At 38.7% G+C, this 27783-nt stretch overlaps 1 protein-coding gene across 3 annotated transcripts; it reads left to right on the top strand.

The window, feature by feature from the left end:
- Positions 1–218: 218 nt before the first annotated feature.
- OGA (O-GlcNAcase) lies at positions 219–26975 on the top strand. Of its 3 annotated transcripts, XM_043925065.1 has the most exons (16): positions 221–863; positions 4152–4203; positions 4629–4726; positions 6301–6431; positions 9082–9253; positions 10414–10512; positions 11366–11650; positions 14004–14162; positions 14616–15229; positions 15613–15787; positions 19140–19225; positions 20185–20289; positions 21131–21216; positions 21501–21693; positions 23322–23481; positions 24853–26975. In XM_043925065.1, exons 1-16 carry the CDS (start codon positions 665–667, stop codon positions 24987–24989), a joined length of 2751 nt encoding a protein of 916 aa, XP_043781000.1. In that variant the 5' UTR covers positions 221–664; the 3' UTR covers positions 24990–26975. The 3 variants fall into 3 exon arrangements, with proteins under 3 accessions (XP_043781001.1, XP_043781002.1, XP_043781000.1); XM_043925066.1 differs by lacking the exons at positions 19140–19225; positions 21501–21693; positions 23322–23481; positions 24853–26975 and adding an exon at positions 19393–19452 and having other exon boundaries at positions 219–863; XM_043925067.1 differs by lacking the exons at positions 19140–19225; positions 21501–21693; positions 23322–23481; positions 24853–26975 and having other exon boundaries at positions 220–863.
- Positions 26976–27783: the final 808 nt, after the last annotated feature.

Genomic DNA, 27783 nt, shown 5'->3' with positions numbered 1-27783 from the left:
CTCCTCCCATTCTCCCCTTCTCCGGGTTGGTTAATGGTCTGTTCTTGGGAGTCTGGCTCGTTCTGGAGGGTGGCGAGCATAAATGGTACATCCCACTGCCTTCGTTACCTTCCGCTTTTCACTTTTTTTCTGTTCTGCTCCCCCCTACCGGATGAAGCTCAATAGTCTGGCCCAAAAGAAGGAGGGGGAGCCGGGCTGAAGGGACCGGTCTGAGCCGGTCTCCGGCGCAGGCGCAGTGCGGATAAACAGGAAGCGGGCGGTAGAGGCAGCGGCAGAGGAGACCTAGGGGCTTCGGGAGGAGGCAGTGGGAGAGCTAGGATTATCGGAAGGTCAACAGAACCTAACTGAGAAGGAGAAAAAGAGCCTTGGCCATCTGCCTCCAGGGAAGGATACGTTGCGGACTCGCTCTGCGCTTAGGCTTCCGGCCTTCCCCAGCTTAGGCTGAGGCAGCGGCTGACAAAGGGCTCGCGCCGGTGCCGCCGCCCTTCTCATCCGGGCATTCGGGTCCCTGCGGAGCGGGAGGGGGAAGGGCAAGAGGAGGAAGGGAAGGAGCAGGAAGGGCGCGCGCTAGAAGCCGAGGCCCTCTCTAGGGCTCCGGGCCGGCGGCCCAACGGACGGAGGCCGAGGAGGACCTGCAGAGGTGGCGGCGACCGGGGGCAGGAGAATGGTGCAGAAGGAGAGCCAGGCGGCGCTGGAGGAGCGGGAGAGCGAGCTCAACTCCAACCCTGCCGCCTCCGCGGGGGCATCGTTGGAACCGCAGGCAGCTCCAGCCCCCGGAGAAGACAACCCAGCCGGGGCCGGGGGAGCAGCGGTGGCCGGGGCGGCAGGAGGGGCTCGGAGGTTCCTGTGTGGCGTGGTGGAAGGTGAGAGCTGTGGCGCGCGGGCTGGGCTGGAGCGTCCTCCCCCCGCCCCACCCTAGTAGTAGTCTGTTCTTTCCTGGTTAGGCGGATGGCGGCGGAGCCTGGGCGGCGGCGGTGGCGGGCGGGGGGGAGGGGGGAAGCTCTAAAAGGGGATTATTCCTGTGGGTCTGAAATCTGACCCTGCTGGAATGAGGGAAGAGGCGAGAGGGTGGGCAAGTTTTCTCTCGCGTTCTGGAACGGCGTCGAATTCCCCTCTGGCTATTAACGTGCCTGACCCCACCCGCCTTGGACTTGGAGCCAGGCGTGCTCCGGTGGAGGCAGTGTGGGGAGTCTGGTCTTGGGCTCTGAGTTTTACATCTTTGTACCTTGGGATCTTGTTTGCTAGGGTGGTTTGTGTTCACATACGGAAAGGCATGTATAGTGCTGCTGCCCCTACCCTTAAGGAAAAAAAGACTACCCATCAAATGTGCTAGTTGTATTCCTGGAGTGAAGAGGAGCACTGTGGGCCTATAGTTTTACAAATTCCTTTTTGCTTAGAGGTAGTTTTTTTTGGTTTGTTTTTTGTTTTGTTTATTCAGTTCCCAACCGCCCACCCTTTGAATCCAGTTTCATTTGCAGCCTGGAAAATTGCCCTTTGCTAACTAACTACTCCGCCTTGCCTCTGGGGGATGAAGCTTTGATTTTAATAGTATCTCAGATGTGGAATTTTTAGTTTAGTTATTGCAGAAGAGGTTTAAAAATTCCTTTTCACCACCTCCTTTCCCATTACTATTTAGGAATGATGGACTTTTTTTGGTGGTTGGAGAAAATGAGTAGAAGAGTGTATCACAGTTTATGAATGTAATGGACAAATGTTGCACAGATGGGCATTCTATGAAAGTATTAATCAATTTCATTATTGCTCTTACCTGAAGTACAGCATGTATTCGAACTTTCTAAAGTATTTTGGCTAACCCAGGGTTTCCTAGCTTGTATACTTCATTAGTTTTCTTTTATGTAATGGTGTGCTTAGGAGTAACAGTTAAATAACTGGTCTTCATACAAAACCAGAAAGGCATGGAAAAGGAAAGAAGGATTGTCCTCATGGATGAGAACTTCCAAACATATGGAGTATTCATTTGAAAGATAAAGTTTAATTGTAGGGGAAAACAGACTAGTTGGCAGCTAGGGTTAGAAATGAAACGGTTAAGTGAAGTTAACTGTTGCACGATTTTGGGGAAAACAGAATGGAAAAACTACCTATGTGTTTGTCTGGAGTCGGTGTTTATGAAAACATGATTGATTTGCTTGACTTATCCATCGATGTATTTATAGGACTAGAATCTGCAGGGAGATACTAGGAAAAGAATCTGTGTTTTGTGACCTAAGATCTTGGGATGGAGGGTGGGAGAGAAGTGCTGGACAATTAGAAATTTTAGAGCTAGACTACAGTGAGTCCAAGGATACTTGCCTGTGGATTACACCTTCAGTAATTATAGAAAAAGCTAGCTGTGGTTAAGACCAGTTGATTTATTTTTCAGAATAGTATTAAAAAGGAACTAGTCTACTTACAATTGTCTTATATCTGTTGTCTTTTCTCCTTCCCATTCCCTAGAATATTTCCATGGTGACTAAGCACCTGATTTTTTTTTTTTTTTTTGATGTTTGTTTTTTCTTTCCCTCACAAACTTTTGTTGATTTTATTTATTTACATACTTATGAGGTTAATTTGTGCTTTTATTTGCAAGTATTTACAGTGGCCAACAAAATTTATTGATTTTAAAAGTACATTTTACATCACAAACCAACACACACACATGTATACCTATATAAAAGTGAAACAAAAGTTTTGCCAAAAAGGTCTACCCTGAGTGTTAGTTTTGTTTTGGGGTTTTTTTTTTTACGAGTTGGTTTTGTTTTTTTTTTTTTGAAGCAAGGGTGAACTGCACTGACGGTCACCAAAGTTCCCAGTTCTTAAGGTTCACTTTACTGATGTGAATAATGTTGCCAGTTCTGTGGACGAATCTTTGTTGATTTTAACTCGTGTAACAGCCCTGCTTCCTCTTTGTGGTGCTAGTTAACTAAAACCATGAACCTTACTCTCAAAGAGCAAAGTTAGGGTTTCTGAAGATTAAAATGTTAGACCCTTGAAAAAAATTTTTTTAAATGTTCAGACAGCTCTAAAGGAAAGTTTAATGCCTACTCCAAGAGGTAATGATGATGCAAACTGTTGAAGGAAAGCTACAAAGACTTGTAAAATTCACTTAACATTTTAAATCACTTGTAAGAGTAACCATGGAATTGTCCAGATTCCAAGTGCTACAGTTTCATGCATTAGTACCTAATGAATTTTTAATTTTTATTTTTTGGTCTGTCTCATTGTCTTTGTGCAGAGTAACCATTCTGTTTAGAGTGAAGGTTATTACAGTTCAGAAATTTTGGTTTTGAGTTTGTTAAATTGTGTGTGTAAGGAGCATTTTGTGTTCAAAACAGAATTTGAACCATCTTCATAATATTCTTGAGAGGTTGTCCTTATCTCTGGCAGATGATTAGATTGAGACTGGTGAAAATAAAGGTTAGGCAAGCCGTAATACCAGTTTGGTGCTTATATCACTAACATCATTCATCTGCTGGTTTGTTTCTTGCATTACTAGTGCTGTGCCCCCACATGGGGTACTGGAGTGAGTCACATTCTTGAATTTTCAGTTGTTCAAACATTTGCTCTGGAATTGAGATTGCTTGAGTTTCCTGTTTGGGCGAGTTCCGATGTTGAATTTGCTGTGAGTGTAGTAAGGCACTTTTTGGGTCTCTTTTATAATGTAATTTTGGAAAACAAAATCATAAAATTGGGTCAGTCAGATTCTTTACTAATTCTGTTCCTGATTTTTTTCCTACCTTTTCTACCTCTAAAAGTGGTTTAACTCCCCTCCTAGATAGTACTTGTTATTAATAGCAGCTTGGGGTTACTAGGCTTCTCCTCTCCTCACTGTAAGATTGAGATAATCTTTTTAAAAAGTTAGGTTTAAATATATGGTATTTTTTGACAGTGAAAAGAGATGACGTTTAGCTCTTTTTAGATAACTTTATCACATAAGTAATTAGTGTCCATGGTAGAAAACCCAGAAAATTTGCCTAAGCAAAAAGGGAATTAAGGTCACTTTATAATTTCACCCCAAAACATGTTAATATTTTATTAAACATCCTTCAAATTTTTGTATTGTTTACAAACTGACGTCATTTGTATTGTAATCTGCTTTTCTCAGTACACAGTTTATCACATTCTTAAAATTTCATTCTTACTTTTGAATCCAGGATTTTATGGAAGACCATGGGTTATGGAACAGAGAAAAGAACTCTTTAGAAGGTAATTTTTTATTATGTAAAGGAGAGTCTTAATTAATATTTCCTTTTGTTTGAGGAAACACTAGCACTGAATAGGCCAAGTACAGTTTGATGATTTCTCAGTTGCAGAAGTTATTTTAACCTTGGTCTTCTTCCTCTTCACCTAGGCAGGTGGTTCTCAGACTTGCCTGGGAAAGCTGGATAGGTTTTGGGCTTCACTTGCTTCACTCAGAGCTGTTGTATTTTTATTTAAAACTGTTGGATATGTTAACATTCCTTATTTAATTTTTTTTACAACTCCACTGGACTTGAAAAAGGTTAAAAGCTACTGCCCCAGAATATTAGCTTTTTAAGAGATGGAGCTGCTCCCAGAAAAGGGAAAAAATTGAGGTATACTGGTTATGCATGTTGCCTGTTTATATACATGTAATTTTCTTTCCTTTTAAGGCTCCAGAAATGGGAATTAAATACATATTTGTATGCTCCAAAAGATGACTACAAACATAGGATGTTTTGGCGAGAGATGTATTCAGTGGAGGAAGCCGGTAATCTTTTTCTTTTTAATTTGTAAATGTAGAGTATGTGAAGAAAACAGGTATATTTTAAATGTAGTTGTACAAGAATTAAGTGTTCCACTTTCACTTTGTAGGTAGTTTTCTTTTATATAGTAACTCTGTGTGTGAGTGCAGATTGAAAGAATAGCGCTAACGATGTCTGGCCATGGTGTGATTCATGACTTTGCCAGCCTCATTCCACCTGCTTTGTGGTCATAATTGTACTTGTTAACTTCTGCCAGTAAGCAGTAGGCCATTGGACAAAGAGGTGCTGAAGCAAGGCTAGGCCTCTGGCAAGGCAAGTGAGGTGCCTGCCTTGGGTGCAAGTTTTAAAGTACTCCAAAAAATCAGTAATAAAGATAAAAAGTATTATCTATTTTTAAAACCAGAACTAATGTGAAAAAATCCATGAACAAAATACCAAAATCTAAAATAAAGACAGGGTTAGTATTACTGATTGTTTTGCTTCAGGTTCAGCCAGGTATGGCTTGGTCTTAACCACTTGATTACTAGTACTGGTCCTGTCTTTATTTAAAGTCAAGAAGGACCTTACCCTGGTTCAGGCCTATACTGAAGTGAAAGCTCTCAAACTGTCCTTTCTGCGTGTGTTCTTATGTCGAGTTGGCTACATAAAATTCATAAATACCAGTAACTAAGACAAATGGTGAAGTGCTTTTCTTTGTGTACTTGAGTGAATGGGGGAACATTTTCATACCTGGAATTAAATTATAACTAACAAGTAATTTACTTGTTACAAGTAAGTTAGTTACAAATAAACTAACAAATAATTAACTTGATATTTGGTTATAGAGCCCAGCCAAGATAGTGAAGGCAGAAAGTTTTCTTAAATTATAAAAAAAGTAATTAAAACTCCATCTAGTTTTTTGTTTACTACTCTATATAACTTGTGTTTCTTCAACTTGATTTCTGGTGATGCTGGTAATGAAATTTAATGTGATTAAAATATAGTTAAATGAATATCTTAAGATACTACTGAAAGTTATTTAAATATATATCTTGTGGTATGGAATAGTATTTCAATTTACTTAGGAAAATTGTCTGTCACATTTTAGAAACTTAAAGCTGTGATAGATTTGTTTGTTGTAGTTACAGAGATGTTAAGATTGTTAAGGCTATCACTTAACCCTGGTTCTTAAGAACACATTTTTCTTTTCTTCTAAATTATAAAGTAGTTATATATAGTTATTTTTTTAGGAATTCCAGTTGTACAGAGACAGCAAAAACAAAAACATAACTCTCAAACACTTGAGAAATAAAATTGGTTTGCATTCAGTAAGAAGATTGATGCCTTAATTGAGTATTTTTGAGAAATGGCAATGGAAGGAAGAGAATTTTTTTATTGAGTTCAGGGTGATATTAAATTGTATCAAGTTTGTGCCATTAGGTAAGGCCTGTTGTCACATTGGACATGACAATTTTGTAAAATTGAAGGGACTTTTTCTCTTGACTTATTGAAAATCGGAGAAAAATAACCTTCAGTTTAAAGGTGAAGGCTCTTTTAGTTTTCTGTGCTGCTTTCTAAAGTCATGGACTCTGTTCTTTAGAGCAACTTATGACTCTTATCTCTGCTGCACGGGAATATGAGATAGAGTTCATCTATGCTATCTCACCTGGATTGGATATTACTTTTTCTAACCCCAAGGAAGTGTCTACATTGAAACGCAAACTGGACCAGGTAATTTCCTTGCTTTTTCATTATTTTTCCCTGAGTCAGTACATGAAACTGAAAAGTTTCTGAGTTGCTTTTATGATATAAAAAGAAAACCAGATTCATAGTACTTCTTTGTTCCTGTACAGATTTTTACTTTCTGTGCAAATTTTTTACTTTTGATGAGAATATTTTCTAAAGGGAGTGAAAAGAGCTTCACTGGAGGTACCATTGCTTTACAAATTTCCCTTTGCATAAGAACTGCCTTAAAAGAATGCTTAGAAGTAATGCTTAAAAGAATGCTCATAAGCTCCATTCCCATAGATTCTTAATGAAGACTTGAGGTGGAGACTTAGCTCACATTCCAGCTGATTCTGAGTCTTCCAGAGTCACATTTCCAGAAACTCTGTATGCTGTTGAGTGCTTGCTTGACTGAACTTCTGAGTGAGGTTATAGAAATAGGATTCACTCGGTTATATGGTTAAGAGACATAATTCAGTGTGGAAATGACTGGCTGGTTTCCCAAAACGAGAAGAAAAACTAGGTAAACGTGTAAGCTGTTGTTGAACCTGATTGGAATCTACATTCTACTTAGTATAAAAGCTGCACATCTGTTTTGGTCAAATAAGTGTAAGATGTTTATTAAAACAAAAGTTTACATTGGACTTCCCTAGCAGTCCAGTGGCTAAGACGTCATGCTTCCACTGCCAGGGGTATGGGTTCCATCCCTGGTCAAGGAACTAAGATCCCACTTGCATTGTGGTGCACCTTTTAAAAAGAAAAAAAAAAAATTGTATATTATTGGTGGTATTGGAATGGCTGGTAAAGAATTTAAAGTTAATAGGTTGTTGTAAAAGTAATTTGGTTTTGCAGTGTTGACATTTGCCATTTGATGTTGGAATACATTCTTAAATGTGAATACATATCATACATCATTTTAATGGGCATTTCTCACTTTGTTTTTTCGCTAATGACTTATTACTTGCTGTATATTTTACATGCATTTGAAACTATGAAAATGATGTTAGACAAAAAAGCAAATTCAAGCAGTTTTCTTACTCGAGTTAAAAAATGGGTCATAAGACAGTGGAGACACAACATCAACAATGCATTTGGCCCAGGAAGTGCTAATGAACGCACAGTGCCATGGTGGTTCAGGAAGTTTTGCAAGGGAGATGAGAGCCTTGAATATGAGCACAGTGGCTGGCCATCAGAAGTTGACAACAACCAACTGAGAGCCTTTATTTAGGCTGCTCCTCTTACAACTAGACAAGTTTAAGAACTCATTGTCAGCCATTCTATAGTTGTTCAGCATTTGAAGCAAATTGGAAAGGTGAAAAAGCTCGATAAAAGGGTGCCTCTTGAGCTGACCGAAAACCAAAACATTGTTTTAAAGTGTTGTCTTATTTTATGCAACAATGAACTATTTCTCAATTGGATGGTGTCATGCAACAAAAAGTGGATTTCATACTACAACCAGTGATGCCCAGCTCAGTGGTTGGACTGAGCAGAAGCTCTAAAGCATTTCTTAAAGCCAGACTTGCACCAGAAAAGGTCCTGGTCACTTTGGTGGTCTGCTGCCAGTCTGATCCACTACAGCTTTCTGAATTCCAGCAAAACCATTACATCCAAGAAGTATGCTCACATACATCACTGAAGTGTGCTCACGATGAGATGCCCTGGAAGCTGCAACACCTGCAGACGGCATTGATCAAGTCCCAGTCTTCTCCATTACAACGCCTGACCTCACTTGCACAACCAGTGCTTCAAAAGTTGAATGGATTGGGCTGCAGAGTTTTGTCTCATCCTCCATATTCACCTGACCTCTAGCCAATCGACTACCACTTTTTCAAGCATTTCAACAGCTTTTTGCAGCGAAAATGCTTCCAAAACCAGCAGGATGCAGGAAGTGTTTTCCAAGAGTTTGTTAAATCCTGAAGCATGGATTTTTACGTTACAGAGATAAACTTAACTCTCGTTGGCAAAAATGTGTTGACTGTAATGGTTCCTATTTTGAGTTATAAAAGATGTGTTTGAACCTAATTATAACGATTTAAAATCAACAGTCTGAAATTGCAGTTAACATTTGTACCAACCTAAAAGTTTGGGATTTCCCTGGCTGTTCAAGGGTTAGGACTTGGTGCTTTCACTGCCAGGACTGGGTTTAGTCCCTGGTTGGGAAACTTAAGATCTCACAATCTGTGTGCTGCGGCCAGGAAAAAAAAAAACAAGTAGTTAAATGTCTGTGAATAAGCTCCTAAGAGGTTATTTCCCTGCTTGATCATATTCTGCTATTTTGGTCTTTCTGATTAATGACTTAGGTTTATGTGCAAAGAAATTAGTTAGCATCAGTGCATCTTGACTAGAGCAAATGACTTGGATTTTTCCTCTGGTATGTATCTTCTGTAGTGAAAGATGTAGAAGGATAAGCCACGTTATAGAAGCTTTGTTAGACAATTTGTTTAGAGCACTCAAACCCAAATGAAAATATGGGTACCGAAACTGTGTAGCTTTTTAACACAGAGAGGGAGTGGTTTGGCGTTGAACATTCTGTTAAGGAAAATATTTGACTTTTACATGTAACTATTAACTATATATTAAATATAGTTTAAAGCCTGTATTTTTTACTCTTTAAGATGAGCTTGTAAAGCATCTTGTTTGTTTTTTTCTTTCCTAGGTTTCTCAGTTTGGATGCAGGTCATTTGCCTTGCTTTTTGATGATATTGACCATAATATGTGTGCAGCTGACAAAGAGGTATTCAGTTCTTTTGCTCATGCCCAGGTCTCCATCACAAATGAAATTTATCAGTACCTAGGAGAGCCAGAAACTTTCCTCTTTTGTCCCACAGGTATTGTATATAATAGCTTTCTATTTAACTAGTCTTGAAATACATAACTTTCAAAAGACAATGTATGAATTTTATTGTTGTTTCCTGTCCCTTTGGTATGTAAAGGTAGGAATTCTTTTTCTAGAAGATGTTTCTCCAGATCTTAAGTTGGAGAAATTTTAGGGATTAATAAATGACAACTGAATAAGGCGAAAGATTTTACGTATTTTTTGGTACTAAAAGTATATGAACATTACCTTTTCCCGATTAGAGGAAGGGAATAGTATTATCAAAGTGAAAACTAGAAAAAAGCAAATTTACATTGCATTTAACTAAGTCGCTTCTCATTTCCTTCCTACTTGTTCCTTTTTTCTGCCCTTGCCTATCTGTGTCCTTTTTCATTCCTCTTACTCCCATCTGGGCTCTTACTTCCAGTAGTCAGAATAAAAAGCTTAATAATTTTTCCCCCTTTTCCTCCCCCCCCCCTCCCTTTTTCCTTCCACTGAAAATATTTTTTTCTCTTTTTTTTTTTTTCCTCTCAAAATTCAGCCTATAAGAAAACTTCCCCAGACTTGACTTCTTGTTCAGGAAGAGTTTAAATAAGTTCTAAGAAATTTTAGACTGTATTGATTTAACCATGTGTTTGTCTGTCTTGTTAAGAGTATTGTGAACTGTGAACCTTATCTCTTCTGATGCTACATGAATATTCAAGTAATGTTTAATAAGATCATACTTGGTAGTTACTTAATTCATTGCAAATTATAATCAGTTATAATTGAGTTCTAAGCCAGGGGCATAATTTTGTTTTATTTTTATTATGACATTAATCCAGTCTGTTTGGCCTCTGATTGAAACTGAGAAATGTAGGCAATTCAGAGTTTGTAGAAAATGCTAAAAATTCCAATTATTTATCTTTAGTAAACTTAAATTTCTAGTGACCATGGGATCATAAGGATTTATCTGTCCCACTTCTGGAGGAGGAATATCAGGTTTTATGAATTGATTTTTTTTTTTTAATACATAAATGAGCTAGTTTGTTGACTTCTTTGGGGGCATGAGATAGAGGCCTTTTATCATTTGGATGAAAATAGTTTAAAATTGATAGACATTTTTATCCCCATTAAAATACTCATGACTATTTCATTCCTATTTTACTGATTAATTTTTCCCCCTACATTCAGAATATTGTGGCACTTTCTGTTATCCAAATGTGTCTCAGTCTCCTTATTTAAGGACTGTGGGTGAAAAGCTTCTACCCGGAATTGAGGTGCTTTGGACAGGTAAGTTTTACACATTTATACAGTAAAACTTTTAATTAACTAGGATCTAGGGAAATTGGTTGTTTTGGTTAATTGTATACTTTGCTGAGGCTTAATGAGATTCTCTTTCTTTTACAAAGTATACACTCTTCACTTATACCTTTTGAGGATTTTGTAGTGAGTGAATATCAAAATAATTTATAATTTCTGTTTTGTTGTGGTTGCACTGCATCTTTGTTGCTGCCCACAGACTTTCTCTAGTTGCAGCTGCGGTGCACAGGCTTCTCCTTCCAGTGGCTTCTGTTGTTGCAGAGCCTGGGCTCTAGGGCACACGGGCTTAGCTGCCCTGCAGCATGTGGAATCTTTCCAGACCAGGGATGTCTCCTGCATTGGCAGGTGGATTCTTATCTACTGTACCACCAGGAAAGTCAAGAATGTTGTATTTTATGAAATGAAAGCCTTAATGCTAGATTGAAACTAGTAATTGATGAGCTGTATTAGCTTTCATTCTAAGAATTAAGGGAAGAAGCCCTCCCAGGGTTTAGATTAATTAGAGTTTGTCTAATTGAGGATATATTATATTGGAAAAAAATTGTTTACATGGAAAATTTGGTTCTTATTAATGTATCATTTTGAGGAAACTTGCCCAAACCTTTAATATTTGTGTCTTCTAAACACTTAATTCTAGGAATTTACTCTGAGGAAATACTGACTGAGCAAGGGGATTAAGCTGAGTAGAAGCACATGTTGCTGTGTTGTTTTAAAAAGAAAAATTGTTTAAAAATATAACAAAATAAAAAGTTACATACAGTATATTACTATTTTGAGAAACCATGTATGAGAGTCTTTTAATAAATGATGGCCTTATTTCTAGGTCCTAAAGTTGTTTCTAAAGAAATTCCAGTAGAGTCCATTGAAGAGGTTTCGAAGATCATTAAGAGAGCTCCAGTAATCTGGGATAACATTCATGCTAATGATTATGATCAGAAGAGACTGTTTCTGGGCCCATACAAAGGAAGATCCACAGAACTCATCCCACGATTAAAAGGAGTCTTGACTAATCCAAATTGTGAATTTGAAGCCAACTATGTTGCTATCCACACCCTTGCCACCTGGTACAAATCAAACATGAATGGAGTAAGGAAAGATGTAGTGATGAGTAAGTAAATGATTTGATTCTTGACCCTGGGAAGAGATTGGGGGTAACTAGAACCATTGGTGAGTATATGTTCTTTTGTCATCAAGAATTTTTTAAGGTATTGTTTAGTCCTGTGAATGAGATGTAAATGATAGAAAAAGGGCTCCCTGGAGTGACTTTGGGCAAGTTACTTAATAACTTTTTGGCCTCAGTTCTTTGTTTTTAAAATGTGACTTGGCCTTTAAACCTGAGTAACTAGACAAAGTAGTCTTAATGTTCCTGTTACCCCTTGAGTAATTCTGATTGAATTTATGTTTTCAGATGATTATATTTAAATGGTGTATTTTAAATGGCTAGATATTCTTATCTGAGTTGCTTACTATGTAATTTCAGTTTAGCTTACATTTATGAAACATATTCTTATTTTAGACATTGGCTCACTGATTTTTATCTATGAAAAATTCTTAATTGAATTCCAGGTAAGAAAATGCTGACTAGTTGTTTATTCATTAACATTTCAGTTCAGTTCAGTCACTCAGTCATGTCCAATTCTTTGTGATCCCATGAACTGTAGCATGCCAGGCCTCCCTGCCCATCACCAACTCAGAGTCTACCCAAACCCACGTCCATCGAGTCAGTGATGCCATCCAACCATCTCATCCTCTGTCATCCCCTTCTCCTGCTCTCAATCTTTCACAGCATCAGGGTCTTTTCAAATGAGTCAGCTTTGCATCAGGTGGCCAAAGTTATTGGAGTTTCAGCTTCAACATCAGTGCTTCCAGTGAATACCCTGGACTGATCTCCTTTAGGATGGACTGGTTGGATCTCCTTGCAGTCCAAGGGACTCTCAAGTGTCCTCTCCAACACCACAGTTCAAAAGCATCAATTTTTCGGCCCTCAGCTTTCTTTATAGTCCAACTCTCACATCCATATATGACCACTGGAAAAACCATAGCCTTGATTAGACGGACCTTTGTTGAGAAAGTAATGTCTCTGCTTTTTAATATGCTATCTAGTATGGTCATAACTTTCCTTCCAAGGAGTAAGCATCTTTTAATTTCATGGCTGCAGTCACCATCTGCAGTGATTTTGGAGCCCAGAAAAATAAAGTCAGCCACTGTTTCCCTGTCTATTTGCCATGAAGTGATGGGACCAGATGCCATGATTTTAGTTTTCTGAATGTTGAGCTTTAAGCCAACTTTTTCACTCTCCTCTTTCACTTTCATCAAGAGGCTCTTTAGTTCTTCGCTTTCTGCCATAAGGGTGGTGTCATCTGCATATCTAAGGTTATTTATTTTCTCCCGGCAATCTTGATTCCAGCTTGTGTTTCCTCCAGCCCAGCATTTCTCATGATGTACTCTGCATATAAGTTAAATAAGCAGGGTGACAATATATAGCCTTGACGTACTCCTTTTCCTATTTGGAACCAGTCTGTTGTTCCATGTCCAGTTCTAACTTGCTTCCTGACCTGCATGTAGGTTTCTCAAGAGGCATGTCAGGTGGCCTGGTATTCCCATCTCTTTCAGAATTTTCCACAGTTTATTGTGATCCACACAGTCAAAGGCTTTGGCATAGTCAATAAAGCAGAAATAGATGTTTTTCTGGAACTCTCTTAGATACCTATTTATCAGACACTAAGGATTCAAAGAATATAATAGTCCCTACTTTGAAAGAATTAGTCTGGTGTTAATAAAGCAGGCAAGGAATTGTACTATAGAATGATGAGTACTGAGAATAATTATCTACAGAGTCCTGGGGGAACACAGTGGAGGGGGTGGTTGGTTACCTCTCTTAAGCAAAAGTGGGTAAACGACTTCATGGAGAAGGAGATACTTAACACTGGGTGAAAATATAAGTAAAGCCTGTTGGGCATTAAAAGATTGGTGGGCTAGAGATGAAAACACTGTCAGTGGATATTTATTAATGATTTGTCCAGTGATTCTGAAGTTAGTGTTTATTATTTAATTTGGGATTTTACATTTGGCAATGCATTTAGATGACTATGAGATTCCCTGGTGGCTCAGACGGTAAAGCGTCTGTCTGCAGTGTGGGAGACCTGGGTTCAATCCCTGGGTTGGGAAGATCCCCTGGAGAAGGAAATGACAACCCACTCAGGTACTCTTGCCTAGAAAATTCCATGGATGGAGGAGCCTGGTGGGCTACAGTCCATGGGGTCGCAAAGAGTTGGACACAACTGAGCGACTTCACTTAGATGACTATTATAGGTGAAGTGGTTCAGTGAAGGGTCTTGGTTGTGTTTGCATTATTATGCTTAAGGTTTGTTCTTATTCTGGTTCTTCGCCTCTCCAGTTTTACTGTAAGAATTAGTGTTTTGTAATCAAAACTGTTTTTGTGCCCTTTCTCTGTTTTGCAGCTGATAGTGAAGACAGTACTGTATCAATCCAGATAAAGTTAGAAAATGAAGGCAGTGATGAAGATATTGAAACTGATGTACTCTATAGTCCACAGATGGCTCTGAAGTTAGCTTTAACAGAATGGTTGCAGGAGTTTGGCGTACCTCATCAATACAGCAGTGAGTTTGGCCTTTTAAGAGGGTTGGGTTACATTATTTGAGACATAAAGAACATTTGTGATGTCTTATTACAGGCCCACCAAGCAAAATGAAATTTAGGAATCTAGAGAATAAGGTTTTTTAAATTTTACTTTTGGCCTTAAATAGATTTCATCTTCTTGGAATGCTAATTTGTCTTTTTAAATGTTTTTTTTTTAATAGTTGTTCAAAGATACAGATCTTCAAAAGAGGAGAAAATAATAGGTGTTGCCATATTTATGATCTGTGTTTCCCCTCTCTTCCCTTCCTCACCTCCTAGTGGTTTAGAGAAGTGGCACTTTTTCTTAGGGCTCATATTATTTGGAATCTAGTTGAGGCTAATAGTTACAGATATGATAAGTAGAAAACATTTCTCTGGATCTTATTTGTTCCGTTTCTCATTCTGATTATCTTTCTGGCAATTTGTTTTTATAGGTAGGCAGGTTGCACACAGTGGAGCTAAAGCAAGTGTAGTTGATGGGGCTCCTCTAGTTGCAGCACCCTCTTTAAATGCCACAACTGTAGTTACAACTGTTTACCAGGAGCCCATTATGAGCCAGGGAGCAGCCTTGAGTGGTGAGCCTACAGCCCTGACCAAGGAAGAAGAAAAGAAACAGCCAGATGAGGAACCCATGGACATGGTGGTGGAAAAACAGGAAGAAACAGACCACAAGAATGACAATCAAATACTAACTGAAATTGTTGAAGCTAAAATGGCGGAGGAATTGAAACCAATGGACACTGATAAAGAAAGCATCGCTGAATCAAAATCCCCAGAGATGTCTATGCAGGAGGATTGCATCAGTGATATTGCCCCTATGCAGACTGATGAACAGACAAACAAGGAGCAGTTTGTGCCTGGTCCAAATGAAAAGCCTTTGTACACTGCAGAACCAGTGACTCTGGAGGATTTGCAGTTACTTGCTGACCTGTTCTACCTTCCTTATGAGCATGGACCCAAAGGAGCGCAGATGTTACGGGAGTTCCAGTGGCTTCGAGCAAATAGCAGTGTTGTCAGTGTCAATTGCAAAGGAAAAGACTCTGAAAAAGTGAGTATACTTAATATACTTGCTTCTCTGGCCTGGATGGATCCCCATGCTGATGATATGGAGGAGGTCTTAAATGAGAATTGGCCACATCTTAGAATGTGTTCTGTAAAGTAGGTACAGACTCTGCTGAATCATGCGCTTCCATAGTTTGACCTTACAGTAGTTAGGAATGAAGGAAGGTCAAAGTTGATGAACATTTTAGGAATATTTGGGGAGACTTAGACTTTTATTGCTTATCTTTAGAAGTTTAAGCCCTGTGATTCTTTAATGTTGAGGGTAAATTTGCAGGTACTTGATAACATAAACTGCTTAGTTCATAGCTGTGCTTTAGATTATGTTTTTAAACTTCCAGTTTTTTGAGTGTTGTTATTGATCCTCAATAGATTGAAGAATGGCGGTCACGAGCGGCCAAGTTTGAAGAGATGTGCGGACTAGTGATGGGAATGTTCACTCGGCTCTCCAATTGTGCCAACAGGACAATCCTTTATGACATGTACTCCTATGTTTGGGATATCAAGAGTATAATGTCTATGGTGAAGTCTTTTGTACAGTGGTTAGGTAGGTGCACCAGGAATAATCTCTTCTTAGATATATTGTCCTTTAAAAAAAAAAAATTATCCCACAGGGAGAAAAACATTTAGGGAATTGGTGAATTTCCAACTGTGTTTAAATTCCTTGCCTAGATTTCAAAGGTGTAGCTGTTGTTACAGACTTGAGGTGCAAGCCTCAGTAAACATATCGAGCACATTGATTTTTCTCCCTTGGGCTAATTCAGCATAAATATCTTGAAAATGTGTTAGAAAGTACTGACTTTAACTTGCTCTGACTGAATGCTTCCTGGATGGAACCATGTATATCACTTTTATCTGATTTGGAGATGAGACTCTATGAATTGTGACTATGTGAGCTCTCTGCTGCTTGCTGTGTCTTGATAACATTAATGCTGTGTTTAACAGAACAATTGCTGAAATGACCTAAGGGGCCTGGAAAGAGGAAGCTATCCTCCCAGCCCTGTGCGCATGCGAGCTTTAGTGGTAGGCTATTCTGGTGCTACTTGGTATTATTTCATAGGACTTTTTCTTTATCCCTCTACCAAGTAATTGGTTTAGCAGGGGATAAAAATTGCAAACCCCTGAAAATGTTGCTTCATTAAATGGAAGTTCTCCAACAGTGAACTTTTTTTTTTTTTTTTTAAAGTTCTCAAGCTTGGTAAAAAGCACCAGCATGGCCAGGTTTCTCCAGGGAATCTCATTTCACTTTCAGGTTTTCAATCCAGGTATAAGGAATATGTAATGGACTTATGCATAGTACACAGCAGGCAGCAAGGCTAACTGACATGTCAATTTTCATAGTAGTCACAAACACTATGATGGGTTACATAGTCTTGGTTGTGAAATAGAAATATGAAAAACACTGTGAGCTTACAGTTACTTAGGAGTGGTAGCAAAGAGATTTCTCACTTTTGTGTATATACTTTTAGATTCTTAAATATATAAAAAAAAATTTCCTTTGATACAACTAATTAGCAGCTAAAAATAGTCTGTTAATTTGAAAATAGAGGGAATTCCCTGGCTGTCCATTGCTTAGCACTCCACACTTCCATTGCAAGAGGTATGGGTTCAATCCCTGGTTAGGGCACTACCCGCAGGGCATGGGCAAAGATAAAAAATAAAAAAATAAATTGGGAGAAAAAGAATATAGAGAACTTTGGGTTCCTGTATATATCGCACAACAGGTAGAAGAGAGAATTGTGACCTCTTCCTGTTAAAAGGCTCCAGGATACCTCTGTGATACTTGTCTGCTTTTGGGCTTAGGAAAAAACCTCTCTATTGTTCGTTGGATGGTGGCATTTGCCTTCCAGGGGATATATTAACCTTTATAGGGATCGAAGTCTTAAATTTCCAACCTATAATCCAGATTATTGGGTTTGAGAAAATGTTGCTTGAAACATTGGCTACTTAGCTTTCAATTCAAAAATTATTAAAAACTCTTGATTATATACAGTATTGCTGCTTTTTCCTCTCAGGCTTTACCTCTGTACTGTGCAGTTCCGGGGGCAGCTTTCCCTAATTGTATATAGCTGTCGTACAGTCTCAAGGTCAGAGTATCTTAGAAGTTTTAAGTGATCATCTTGGCATCCACATAGCTCCACAACAGCTCACTACAAAATATTTTTATGGTTCTATGGTAATTTCAGGGAGTTACTGATTAGGACCCTTTGTTTTCCTCCAGTCTCCAGTCCAGCTGGCATTCAGTCCTTTAAAGAATGTGGCTATGCAGTACTTTTGATTACTAACGACTTCTATTATCTTCTTCCCCATTGTGTACAGATGGGAGAATCCTCAGCACAAGTTCTACTACTATTGGATGGACAGCGGCAGATGTTCACAGCGCGTCATGATTAATTAGTTTAAATTAAAAGGTTCTGTGAGGTAGCTCAGGTAGATTTAAGGGCAGTAGGCATGAACTGAAGTCACGTTTGCGCAGCGACTGAGGCATTAACCATGTTTTCATTTATACAGCTCTTCGTACATGCAACTTTTTATTGTAATAGTTGGAAGTGCTAGTTACGTTGTAGTCTCAAAGTGGGGGGTAGGGGAAATTGGCCGTTCCTTAAAGTTTGAGTGGTATAGTTTTTTCCTGCAGTGTAAATTTACACTGAGCTATGGAATGGGGCAGGTTCTCTTCATAACCAAAATTTTTACCCTATTTCATATTTATTTAACAAATACTACATTTTATATATATATGTATTTAAGTACCCCTACCCCTGAGAAATGACAACCCTGGATATAATCTCTTAATGGGTCTGAATTGTCAGCAAAAAAATTGGTTTGCTTTGGGACTGTCTGACTAGCACACTATATATTGTACTGATGAGACTGTTAACTTGAACAGGAGGTAGAATGCTGTCTTCAGTTGGAAAAGAACTATATTGCGCTGCTTTATCTTGTCAGAAGACTAGGCAGGTGATTGTGATTTGGCCTCCAAATTATCTTTTAATTTTTCTCTTATTACTAGCTTCCTTAATTGCCTATGGAAGGCAATTATAATTTGCTTTTAATTCTCTCTCATTATTAGGTTCCTTAATTGCCTGTGGAGTGGGTTAAGTGGTGACCTTAAATGCAGATTTTTGGACCTCAAAGCCTGCCACTCCATATATGAGCTAATAAGTGCACCACAAAGATTATAATGGTTGCTCAGAGGAGCCAGATACTGTCATACTTTTAAGAAAAGTATGTTTTAGTTCTGGACAAATTAGGAGCATCAGTTGGCTCTCTTTAGTTCTCAGAATCTGTCAGACTGGTATTGTTACCAATTCAGCCAAGTCTGAATTTGAATTGTCCTTGTCAAAAAAAGTACTCACTGTGTTTCATTGTCAACTTACTGAATAATTTCTTTTATTCTGCTGACCTTAGTTTTCTGACAAGATTAACCCCTTTTCTCCCATTTTCCCCTTCCCTGTACCCTTCCTCAAAATGTAAAATGTGACTTCAGACAAGTTTAATTCCTTTATGGGCTGTGATAATAAAATGTGTCATCAATTTCACTTTACTTCACTTTAAAGTTAACTTTTGGTAAAGAGGAAGCAGCTGCCTTGATATTTATAGCTGTACCTAGGGAATATATAAACGTGACTTAGACAAACTCGACACTTTCCTTCCAATAATTTAATAAAGGGTGGAACTCTTTCACACTAGAACAGTGATTATTCATTAATCAGAGGAAGGAACGTCAGTATTGAAATTCCATTACAAGTTAAAAAATTATTATCACAGCCTTGTCCTGAAACCCTGGATTATTATTGTTAGAGAGCTGTTTCCACAGTGTTTGTTAGTTTGTTGGACGTTTGAGACCCCAGGAAATCCCCTTTCTCGTAACGTTCTCCGCTTGGATCTGATCTCAACAGGGTGTCGTAGTCATTCTTCAGCACAGTTCTTAATTGGAGACCAAGAACCCTGGGCCTTTAGAGGTGGTCTAGCAGGAGAGTTCCAGGTATCAATATGAATTCACAACTGAATTGACGTTTTCTTTGTTTTATGAGAAACCTTATGTTGCGCATCAGATGGCTGGAAGGATTGGTCTGCCGAAGGCTTTCTAGTCCCAAATTCAATTTAGTTACATAGCTGGATTTTAAATCAAATTTTCCTCCTCTTTCGCAGTAATTTCTGAAGGAGATGCTGCCAATTCCCCCCCGCGCCTGCGAAGCGCAGCGGCTCTAGGTATACACTTCACATTGTTTCTTTGCAGGTCGCACAGCATTTTAATCTGCGCCCGCAATGCACAATGCGCGCATGCTTGTCTGCCAGTGGAAACTCCATGAGCAAAAAGAATAAATAATTATGCAAGTGAATGGTGAAAGGGCTTTGAGATATTTTCCCAATTATTTTATAAGTAAATTTTGTACTTGAAAGAACAGTCCAGGAATGAAAATTTAAACAAAATGCAACTTTTTTTGGTGTTGGAATTTTGTTCATGGACTTTTCAGGTGCTCTACTTTTCTCCCCCCAACAGGTGCTCTGCTGCGCACAGCAAACTGAAGCGCATTGCTTTGGGGATAAAGCGTCTCCTGGACAGATAACCCTCTTCAGACCAAACCTCTCCTCCTGACATTCTGTTCTGCCATCTTTTAGTAGAGAGATGGTCTATATAAGATTGGTTTAAAAAAATAGATTTGTCATAATTGGAATAGATTTTTTTTTTTACTGTAAATTTAAATCCCCAGTAGTATGCCACTAAAGCTATGTAACTCAGTTTGGGTAATTTCAATTCAGAAGCATTCCCCTCCCTCAGCAAAGAGGTGTTTATATTAGTAAAGCATAGTGCACCCCTCTTCTTTAGGTCTGCCTGCAGTAGCCAGTTAATGTTAAGTTGGTAATCTGCAGTGCACACTCATTAAAAGAAGTAAATGTCTTCCCAGCACTAATCTGTCTCCCTTTTTTTTCTTCCTACAGCGTTTGCTGCCAATTGATGGGGCAAATGACCTCTTTTTTCAACCACCCCCACTGACTCCTACCTCCAAAGTTTATACTATCAGACCATATTTTCCTAAAGATGAGGTAATTGTCTACCTGCCAACTTGGAGTGTGGTTATGGTGAACACTTAATACTTTCTTTTGAACTCCCTGATTAAAAAAATCACTTTTGTGTCTTAAAATACAAACTTTAGATGGAGAAAGTTAACTGAAACATTAAACACGGGCAGTTTAAGGAAGAGCCTAAGGAGTTTAGACTCAGCATCTTGTGCTTAGTTTTTTATTTATTTATTTGTTTGGCTGCTCTGGGTCTTAGTTGTGGTATGTGGTTTCTTTAGTTGTGGCATGTGGGAGCTAGTTCCCTGGCCAGGAATCGAACCCAGACCCCCTGCATTGGGAGGGTGAAGTGTTAGCCGCTGGACCACCAGGGAAGTCCTGTGCTTAGTTTTTATCAGATGAAATGTATTCAGAGTCGGAATCCTGAACAATATCTCTGTGATGTGTTGTTCTAGCCTGATGTTCTCCAATATATTTTCTGCAGTTTGTAAAGTGCTTCCAGGCTGTTGATAATCAGCTACAGAAAAAGGCAAGCCTGCTTAAGGAAAATCACCTTTTAAATATTTTGGATGTATAGAAAGCTGAGAGAGACTCAGCCTCATAGTTTGCTGAATTCTGAAGCCACTACTTAGTGCCTAAAACTATCCCCTGCAAGGCAGTTCTCACTGTTTACTATAACCGTGCTGTTTTCTACTGATTTTACAAATATGACTCAATAAATAAATATTTAACAAAGCAGAGGTGATGTTTATGACAAGTCAAACATTTTGTTACTCCCTCTTCTAGAAGTCCTTTATGACTTATGAGTCATATTGTCAGTCTGTTGCCATTTTTCTTGATGTGTTGTTTAATTAGATTGTATTTTCAGGCTTCCGTGTACAAGATTTGCAGAGAAATGTATGACGATGGAGTTGGTTTACCTTTTCAAAGTCAGCCTGACCTTATTGGAGACAAGTATGTGATGAAGTATTTGTTGGATTTGGGAGTAGACATTTCAAAGGCAGGATTATCTGGTTGTGGGGAGATGAAGACTAGAAATACAGATACAGTTCTTTAGAAGTCCTACTTTAGTTGTAATAAAATCTGAGTTATTAATATGTATAAATTTCCAATTTTTATTTATGTCAAATGTAGTTTCCACACATTATCATTTGAGTGTATTGGGCTTTATTATATCACTTATTTCTGAAGTTTTATGTTAGTAACTTTACTCATCTGGTTTCTTTTCTTCTGAGCAGGTTAGTAGGAGGGCTGCTTTCCCTTAGCCTGGATTACTGTTTTGTCCTAGAAGATGAAGATGGCATATGTGGTTATGCCCTGGGCACTGTAGATGTGACCCCCTTCATTAAAAAATGTAAAATTTCCTGGATTCCCTTCATGCAGGAGAAGTATACCAAACCAAATGGTGATAAAGAACTCTCTGAGGCTGAGGTAATACACAGATTTAGAATTAAACCGTGGTAATTTTTTAAGAAAATAAAGTACTTATTAAAATAAAGCAAGCAAATATATCTTAAAATCCCAGTGCTTTCTAAATTTCTTAAAGAGAAGAATTCTTAGGGCTTATTACTACTTATTACTAGCATGGCATTTTCCACTGTTCACAACATTTTTTGATTTGGAGCTGTTGTATTACTTTCTCAAGTGAAACCACGGTGTTAACAATGAAAGAACCTTCTTTTTTCCCTTTCTGTTTTGAAGCACCAGACTTGTACGTTATGGTTTCTTCTTTGGGTACTCAGGGCAAGTTGAGTAATTAAAAATCTCATTTGTGTGCTGATGAAGCTAACTTGCTCTCTCAGTAATGCGTTTCACATGGTAGTATGAGTGAAAGTCCCTCATTCGACTCTTTGTGACCCCATGGACTATACAGTCCATGGAATTCTCTAGGCCAGAATACTGGAGTCGGTAGCTGTTCCCTTCTCCAGGGGATCTCTCCGATCCAGGGATCGAACCCAGGTCTCCTGCATTGCAGGCAGATTCTTTACCAGCTGAGCCACCAGGGAAGCCCAAGAATACTGGTGTGGGTAGCCTATCCCTTCTTCAGCAGATCTTCCCAACCCAGGAATCGAAGTGGGGTCTCCTGCATTGCAGGCAGATTCTTTACAACTGAGCTATCAGGGAAGCCCTCACATGGTAAAAGGAATGAACAGTAAAAAGTTTCTTCTGGAGGATAAACTTTACTTACACTCAATAAATACTCTCAGAGAATATACTTGGACTTATATTTGTGACATTGTCTGTTTTCTTCTGAATTGCTTCTCCCCCTTTTCTGAAATTCTCTACCCCTCTTCCCCACACCAGTGTACTCAAATTCTATTACTATTTTTTACCTTTTGCCTCTAGCTAGATGGCAGTGTAATAAGAGGCTAGTTTGGAGTAGGCTGCCTTACTTAGAATTACATCAACATGACTGCAGCATGCTGGCGATTGAGCTGTTGATGTGTTGCTTTTCTGTATCCAGTGGTTCTTGGCCTAGGAACATATGAAGAATAACCAGTGTGTCTATTACAAACTTTTTTTGTAAAAATTGTAAAATATACATAAAATTTACTATTTTAACCATATTCTAGGGTATAGTTCAGTCGTGTTAAGTACATTCACATTCTTGTGCAAGCAGTAGAAACTTTAAAAACATTGTTTTATTGTGAATTATTTAGTTTTTATTTTGAATAATTTTAGATGTACAGAAGTTACAAAGATAATAGAGTTTAGGTATACCCTTCATCCCACTTTTTACATTTGTCCTTGTCTAAGAAACCAACTTTGGTGCATTATTGTAAACTCTTCACCTTACCTAGAGTTTTTCCATTAATGTCCTTAATCTGTTCAGGAGCCAATCCAGTATACTACATTACATTTAGACAAACTTAAAAAATGAAAACGTGTCAGCCAGAATTATAAGCTAATTGATTTTGCATGTGGTAATTTTCCCATTACCAGAAGAGTTGTTATTGAATATTGCTTTCCTTTTCCTGTTTCTAAGTTCTGTAGTTGGGATATGTAGATTCATAATGAGTAGCTACTGAAAGTCAAGAGATTCATCCTAATTTTTACAGAAAATAATGTTGAGTTTCCATGAAGAGCAGGAAGTACTGCCAGAAACTTTCCTTGCCAATTTCCCTTCTCTGATAAAGATGGATATTCACAAAAAAGTAACAGATCCAAGTGTAGCCAAAAGCATGATGGCTTGCCTTCTCTCTTCACTGAAAGCCAATGGTGAGTAGATATTGTGGAGTTGCTGGTATTTGGGCTAGGTGGGGACAGGACTCTTATTTTAGGATAAAAAAAGAAGTGTATTTACATTCCCTTCACCATGTACGGTTTTGCTTCTGAATTAGTGCTGCAAGAATTGCATGTGTATTAACCATTGAAAAATGCTGCTCTTTTATAATATGAATGCTTATATTAAGCCCCAGTTAAATGAGAAGTAAACACATGACTTTATTTTTCCAGGAGATTTATAAATGATAGTTGAAAATTAAATGAACCTTGGGAAGACTTCATTTAGGAATGCAGAATCGCTGATACTCTCTCTTGAGTTTGTTACTTAAATCTTAAAAATACTTTGCTGTACATTCAGTTCAGTTCAGACCAGTCACTTAGTCCAGCCTTTGCAACCCCATGGACTGCAGCACACCAGGCTTCCCTGTCCATTACCAACTCTCGGGGCTTGGTCAAATTCATGTCCATCAAGTCCAACAACCTTTTAAAACTAAAAACTTCTTAGCCTTTGGGCAAGACAAAAATGAACATCCAGAAGGTGAGCACTCATTAGAGAATTGTTGATGAATGAGAATGCACTTTGTTGCATCTTTGAATCATTTGGTTCAGTGGTGTCCCCTTTGTGGGATAATTGAAATAATTCTGTCTGAGGAAAGTATAATTCTCAGAAGTGTTGTGCTTGGAATTGAATTGTACAGGTGTGAGGTATGTCAGTATAAAAAAACACATTCTGGTTGTGTTGACTTGTGACGTAGGTTGGAATAGGCTCTGCTCTGTGGGTCCTTCAAAGGTATTTTGTGTGTGTATGTATAATATTCATATATTCATGTATACATATTATAATTATATGTCAGCAGAGCTATTGTTTGCCTTGAGTTTTGTTCCATCCAAGGCTGGTGCCAGGCCCAACCCTACTTAGCTTCTGAGATAAGACAGGATTGGGCAAGTTCAGGGTGGTATGGCTGTAGACACTGAGGTTTTTGGACAACTTCTTTGCTAAAAGATACTCTTTCTGGGGAAGAGTTTTTACTTGCTGTTCAAAAAAAATTTTTTTTGACATATATTTGACAAGGATTGTCTGTATTTAAGGTGTACAATTTGATGCCTTGAAATACATTGTGAAATAATCACCATATTCAAGCCAGTGAACATACCCATTAACTTTAGGATAGTTATCATTGCAATATTGATGGATATTAATATCCATTGACTTTATATAAATTTAAAAAATTGTGAGAGATTTAGGGACTGGTATAGATAAGCTCCTACTGTGATCTATTTGAAATATATAAAGATTAATCACAAGTTCATAATTCTACTAATTCAGTAACATTTATATTGTGAATGTTTTGTTTTTTTCCCTAGGGTCCCGAGGGGCTTTCTGTGAAGTGAGACCTGATGATAAAAGAATTTTGGAATTTTACAGCAAGTTGGGCTGTTTTGAAATTGCAAAAATGGAAGGATTTCCAAAGGATGTGGTTATACTTGGTCGGAGCCTGTGACATTCGCTGGCACTATGAACTGTCGGAAAGTCTTAACTTCACCTGGTGGGTGGTGGTTGGGGTCTTCATACAGCTCAGCCTCTGGAGCGTCAATGAATCAGCCAATTCAGATTGGAAACAAAGAGAACTGTGTAAAATTCACTCATCATACTTAGAGATACTTACTCACTGGTTGGAAGAAGATAATACTGCTGCGAATCCTGTAGGAAAGAGATTTGGGCCTCCTTGTTGGGTTTTGTGTTCGGTGTCAGGACCTCTTACATGGGCTTATAGGGAGGTGGTCTTCAATAAATGTAGTCAGCACTGTTTTTTGCATCCAGTGTGGTTGCATTTCTCACCTAAGAGTAATGAATCATTTGTCATCCTCCTTGGCTTATTGACTGAAAATGTATCTCATGCTTTAGAGACGTGACAAAGATGGGAAAGATTTGGGTTCAGAGGCCTCAGGGTGGAGAGTCCAAGTGGGATGGTTATGGCATAGTTTGAGTTGAGGAAACGATTTCAGTTTGGACGGTTTTTCTGCTTTTTGTAAAGCCTTGGCTGGTTGTCTCATAGTGACCATTGGTTCAGGCAAGTTGTGATTTGTAGGGACAGATGTGCAGTTGTTTGTGGCAAAAGCCTAAAAGTGACAAACTTGTAAAAAAAAAATTGTATATAAACTAGTTGTAACCTGACTATCCTCTGTGTTTTTGTAATTTTCCTTTTGAAAATGAAAGGGTGCGGTTCAGAAGGGCACTTTGAATAATGTAAATCAGTGGACAGTGAATTTTCTTTACTTTTGTCTTTGGTTTTGTTTTGTTTTTAAAAGAAGTTTTATTATTTTCAAAGTGCCTCCCACCTAGGGCTAGGCCATGACCACTTTGGGTATAAGAGCCTAACTTCATAGGACTCACAATCTGTTGCAAAGTGCAGTCATTTCTGGAAATTAACCTCAATGCAGGTCAGCATGTGAAATGTTAGTTTTGACATCTGGCAAGTAGGGTTTGGGGACTGATTGATCCCATTTGCCCACAGGTCAGTTGTCCTTTAATTTCAAGAGGTTACTACTGGTTTTATTAAATCAGTCTTCAGTTCTTGCATGTTTGTGTCTAATTTTTAAAAGAATGAGTACACTTTAACCAATGACTTATGGTTTCCCTTTTCTCTTTCCTTTAACTGCAGGTTCTGAAAGCTTCAAGTATTTTAATTTAGATTTGGTGTTTTTAAGGGTTCTGAGCAAATGCTCTTGCATTGAATCTTGCTCTGCAGGATTCATTTTCTTTTTTATCATGGCTTGCTGGCTTCTCTGTAACAATGTTTTGTTACCTTGCTTCCCAGCAGTTTTGAATCAGCAGTTTAAGTTTGAGCTAAGAGGGAAGAGGGTCAAGGAGAAGAAAATTTAAAACATTTTCTTTCATAGATTTCCATCAGTGTAGGCTTTGAAAAAAGTCTTCTAAGGGATGTACCTAGTGACTTTCAACCAAAGCCTGTGAGTGTGCACGGAAAGGGTGAGATGAATGAAGGAGGGTTACATTCAGGGTTAGAAACCAGCAACTGGTAGCAGGATATGGAAGGTATGTTGTACAACTGGAACCAAGTTTGCATTTTCAAAGGCTGAGATGAAGGGAGGGTCTCTACCGGCTTAATGTCACTTTGTTTTTCTAAGTACATTTTGTACACTAGTGGACAGTTCTAGCATTTTATCTGGTGGATTCCATGGTCATCCTCCAGTGGAATCAGGGTTTTAAGCAAGTTTGCTTGCAGCTTTATCTTTGTTTTTAATAATCAGTTTGGCTGGTATTCTGGTCACAGAGCTAACTATGAAACAGATGTCCAGGCCTCTAAGATCGTAAAATGCTGTGCTGTCTATCTTCTATGGTTATGGCTATTTATTATGGTTGGGATGATATTTCATTGATTGTTTAGATCACAGCTCAGTTCCTGTAGAAAATGAACTGTAAAACTATCTGAAGACCATACAAGAGGCAAAATAAAACTTGAAGTGAATGTGTGGTTGTGTACTGTGTAAACCTCCTCCTTGTTTCTGCCTCCTGCCTTTTTTCCTGCTCTTGCATTCCCAAGCAAGTATTCCTCCTTTCCAAAGCTGTTTCAACTTAGGGACTGGGTCTTAAAGGCGGTTTTCTCCCACTTCTATCTCTAGTAAAAGATTGCCTTCCATATTTTCCTCAAGGCAAGGCAAAAGATACAAGTAGACTCGTTTTGGCCAGGCCACCTTCCTGACACAGTTATAACCTGGGGGTAAATGAAGGCAACTAGTTCTAGTTAGTTCATGCCACCTAATAGAATAAGGAAAATTGCCTGATTCTTCGGTCAAAAGGTGAAAGTTGAAGGCAGATCCCGAATTATGAGACAGGAGTCTAAGACGTCAATCAATGTTAGGCTGGACTAGCCTGCCTCTTGACAGGAGCAGCAGTTAGCCCCACGCTTTAGCTAACTACTCTGCTAGCAAGCGCCAGCATCTGGAGTTCAGTGTAGGTATACAACCATGTGGATAATGAGCCGCAGGATCGTTGCATATCCGGGAGTGGATGGAGTGGTTTGGGTACTAAGTAACAGGAGCTCAAAGTCTTCCTTCATGCTCCGTTCCTTTGGAGGGACAGCATATCTCTATTTGCTTTTTTAAGAAAAACGACGCAGTATATCTTGCCTTTGCTGGGAGAATTGGGAAGGCTTGCATTTTCATGTATTTAATGAAAGCTTAGCCTGGGGTGGGTGAGGGGAACACTTAGAGGGAGTGCAGAACTAGAGGAAATGGAGGCAGGAGCCACCCTCAGAAAGTCTTGGTCGTTGAAGT

This window comes from Cervus elaphus, chromosome 15 (assembly GCF_910594005.1).
Source record: "Cervus elaphus chromosome 15, mCerEla1.1, whole genome shotgun sequence".
NCBI classification, from domain to species: domain Eukaryota; kingdom Metazoa; phylum Chordata; class Mammalia; order Artiodactyla; family Cervidae; genus Cervus; species Cervus elaphus.
Note: the sequence above shows the minus strand (reverse complement) of the source record. Positions and strands in the feature narration are given on the sequence as shown.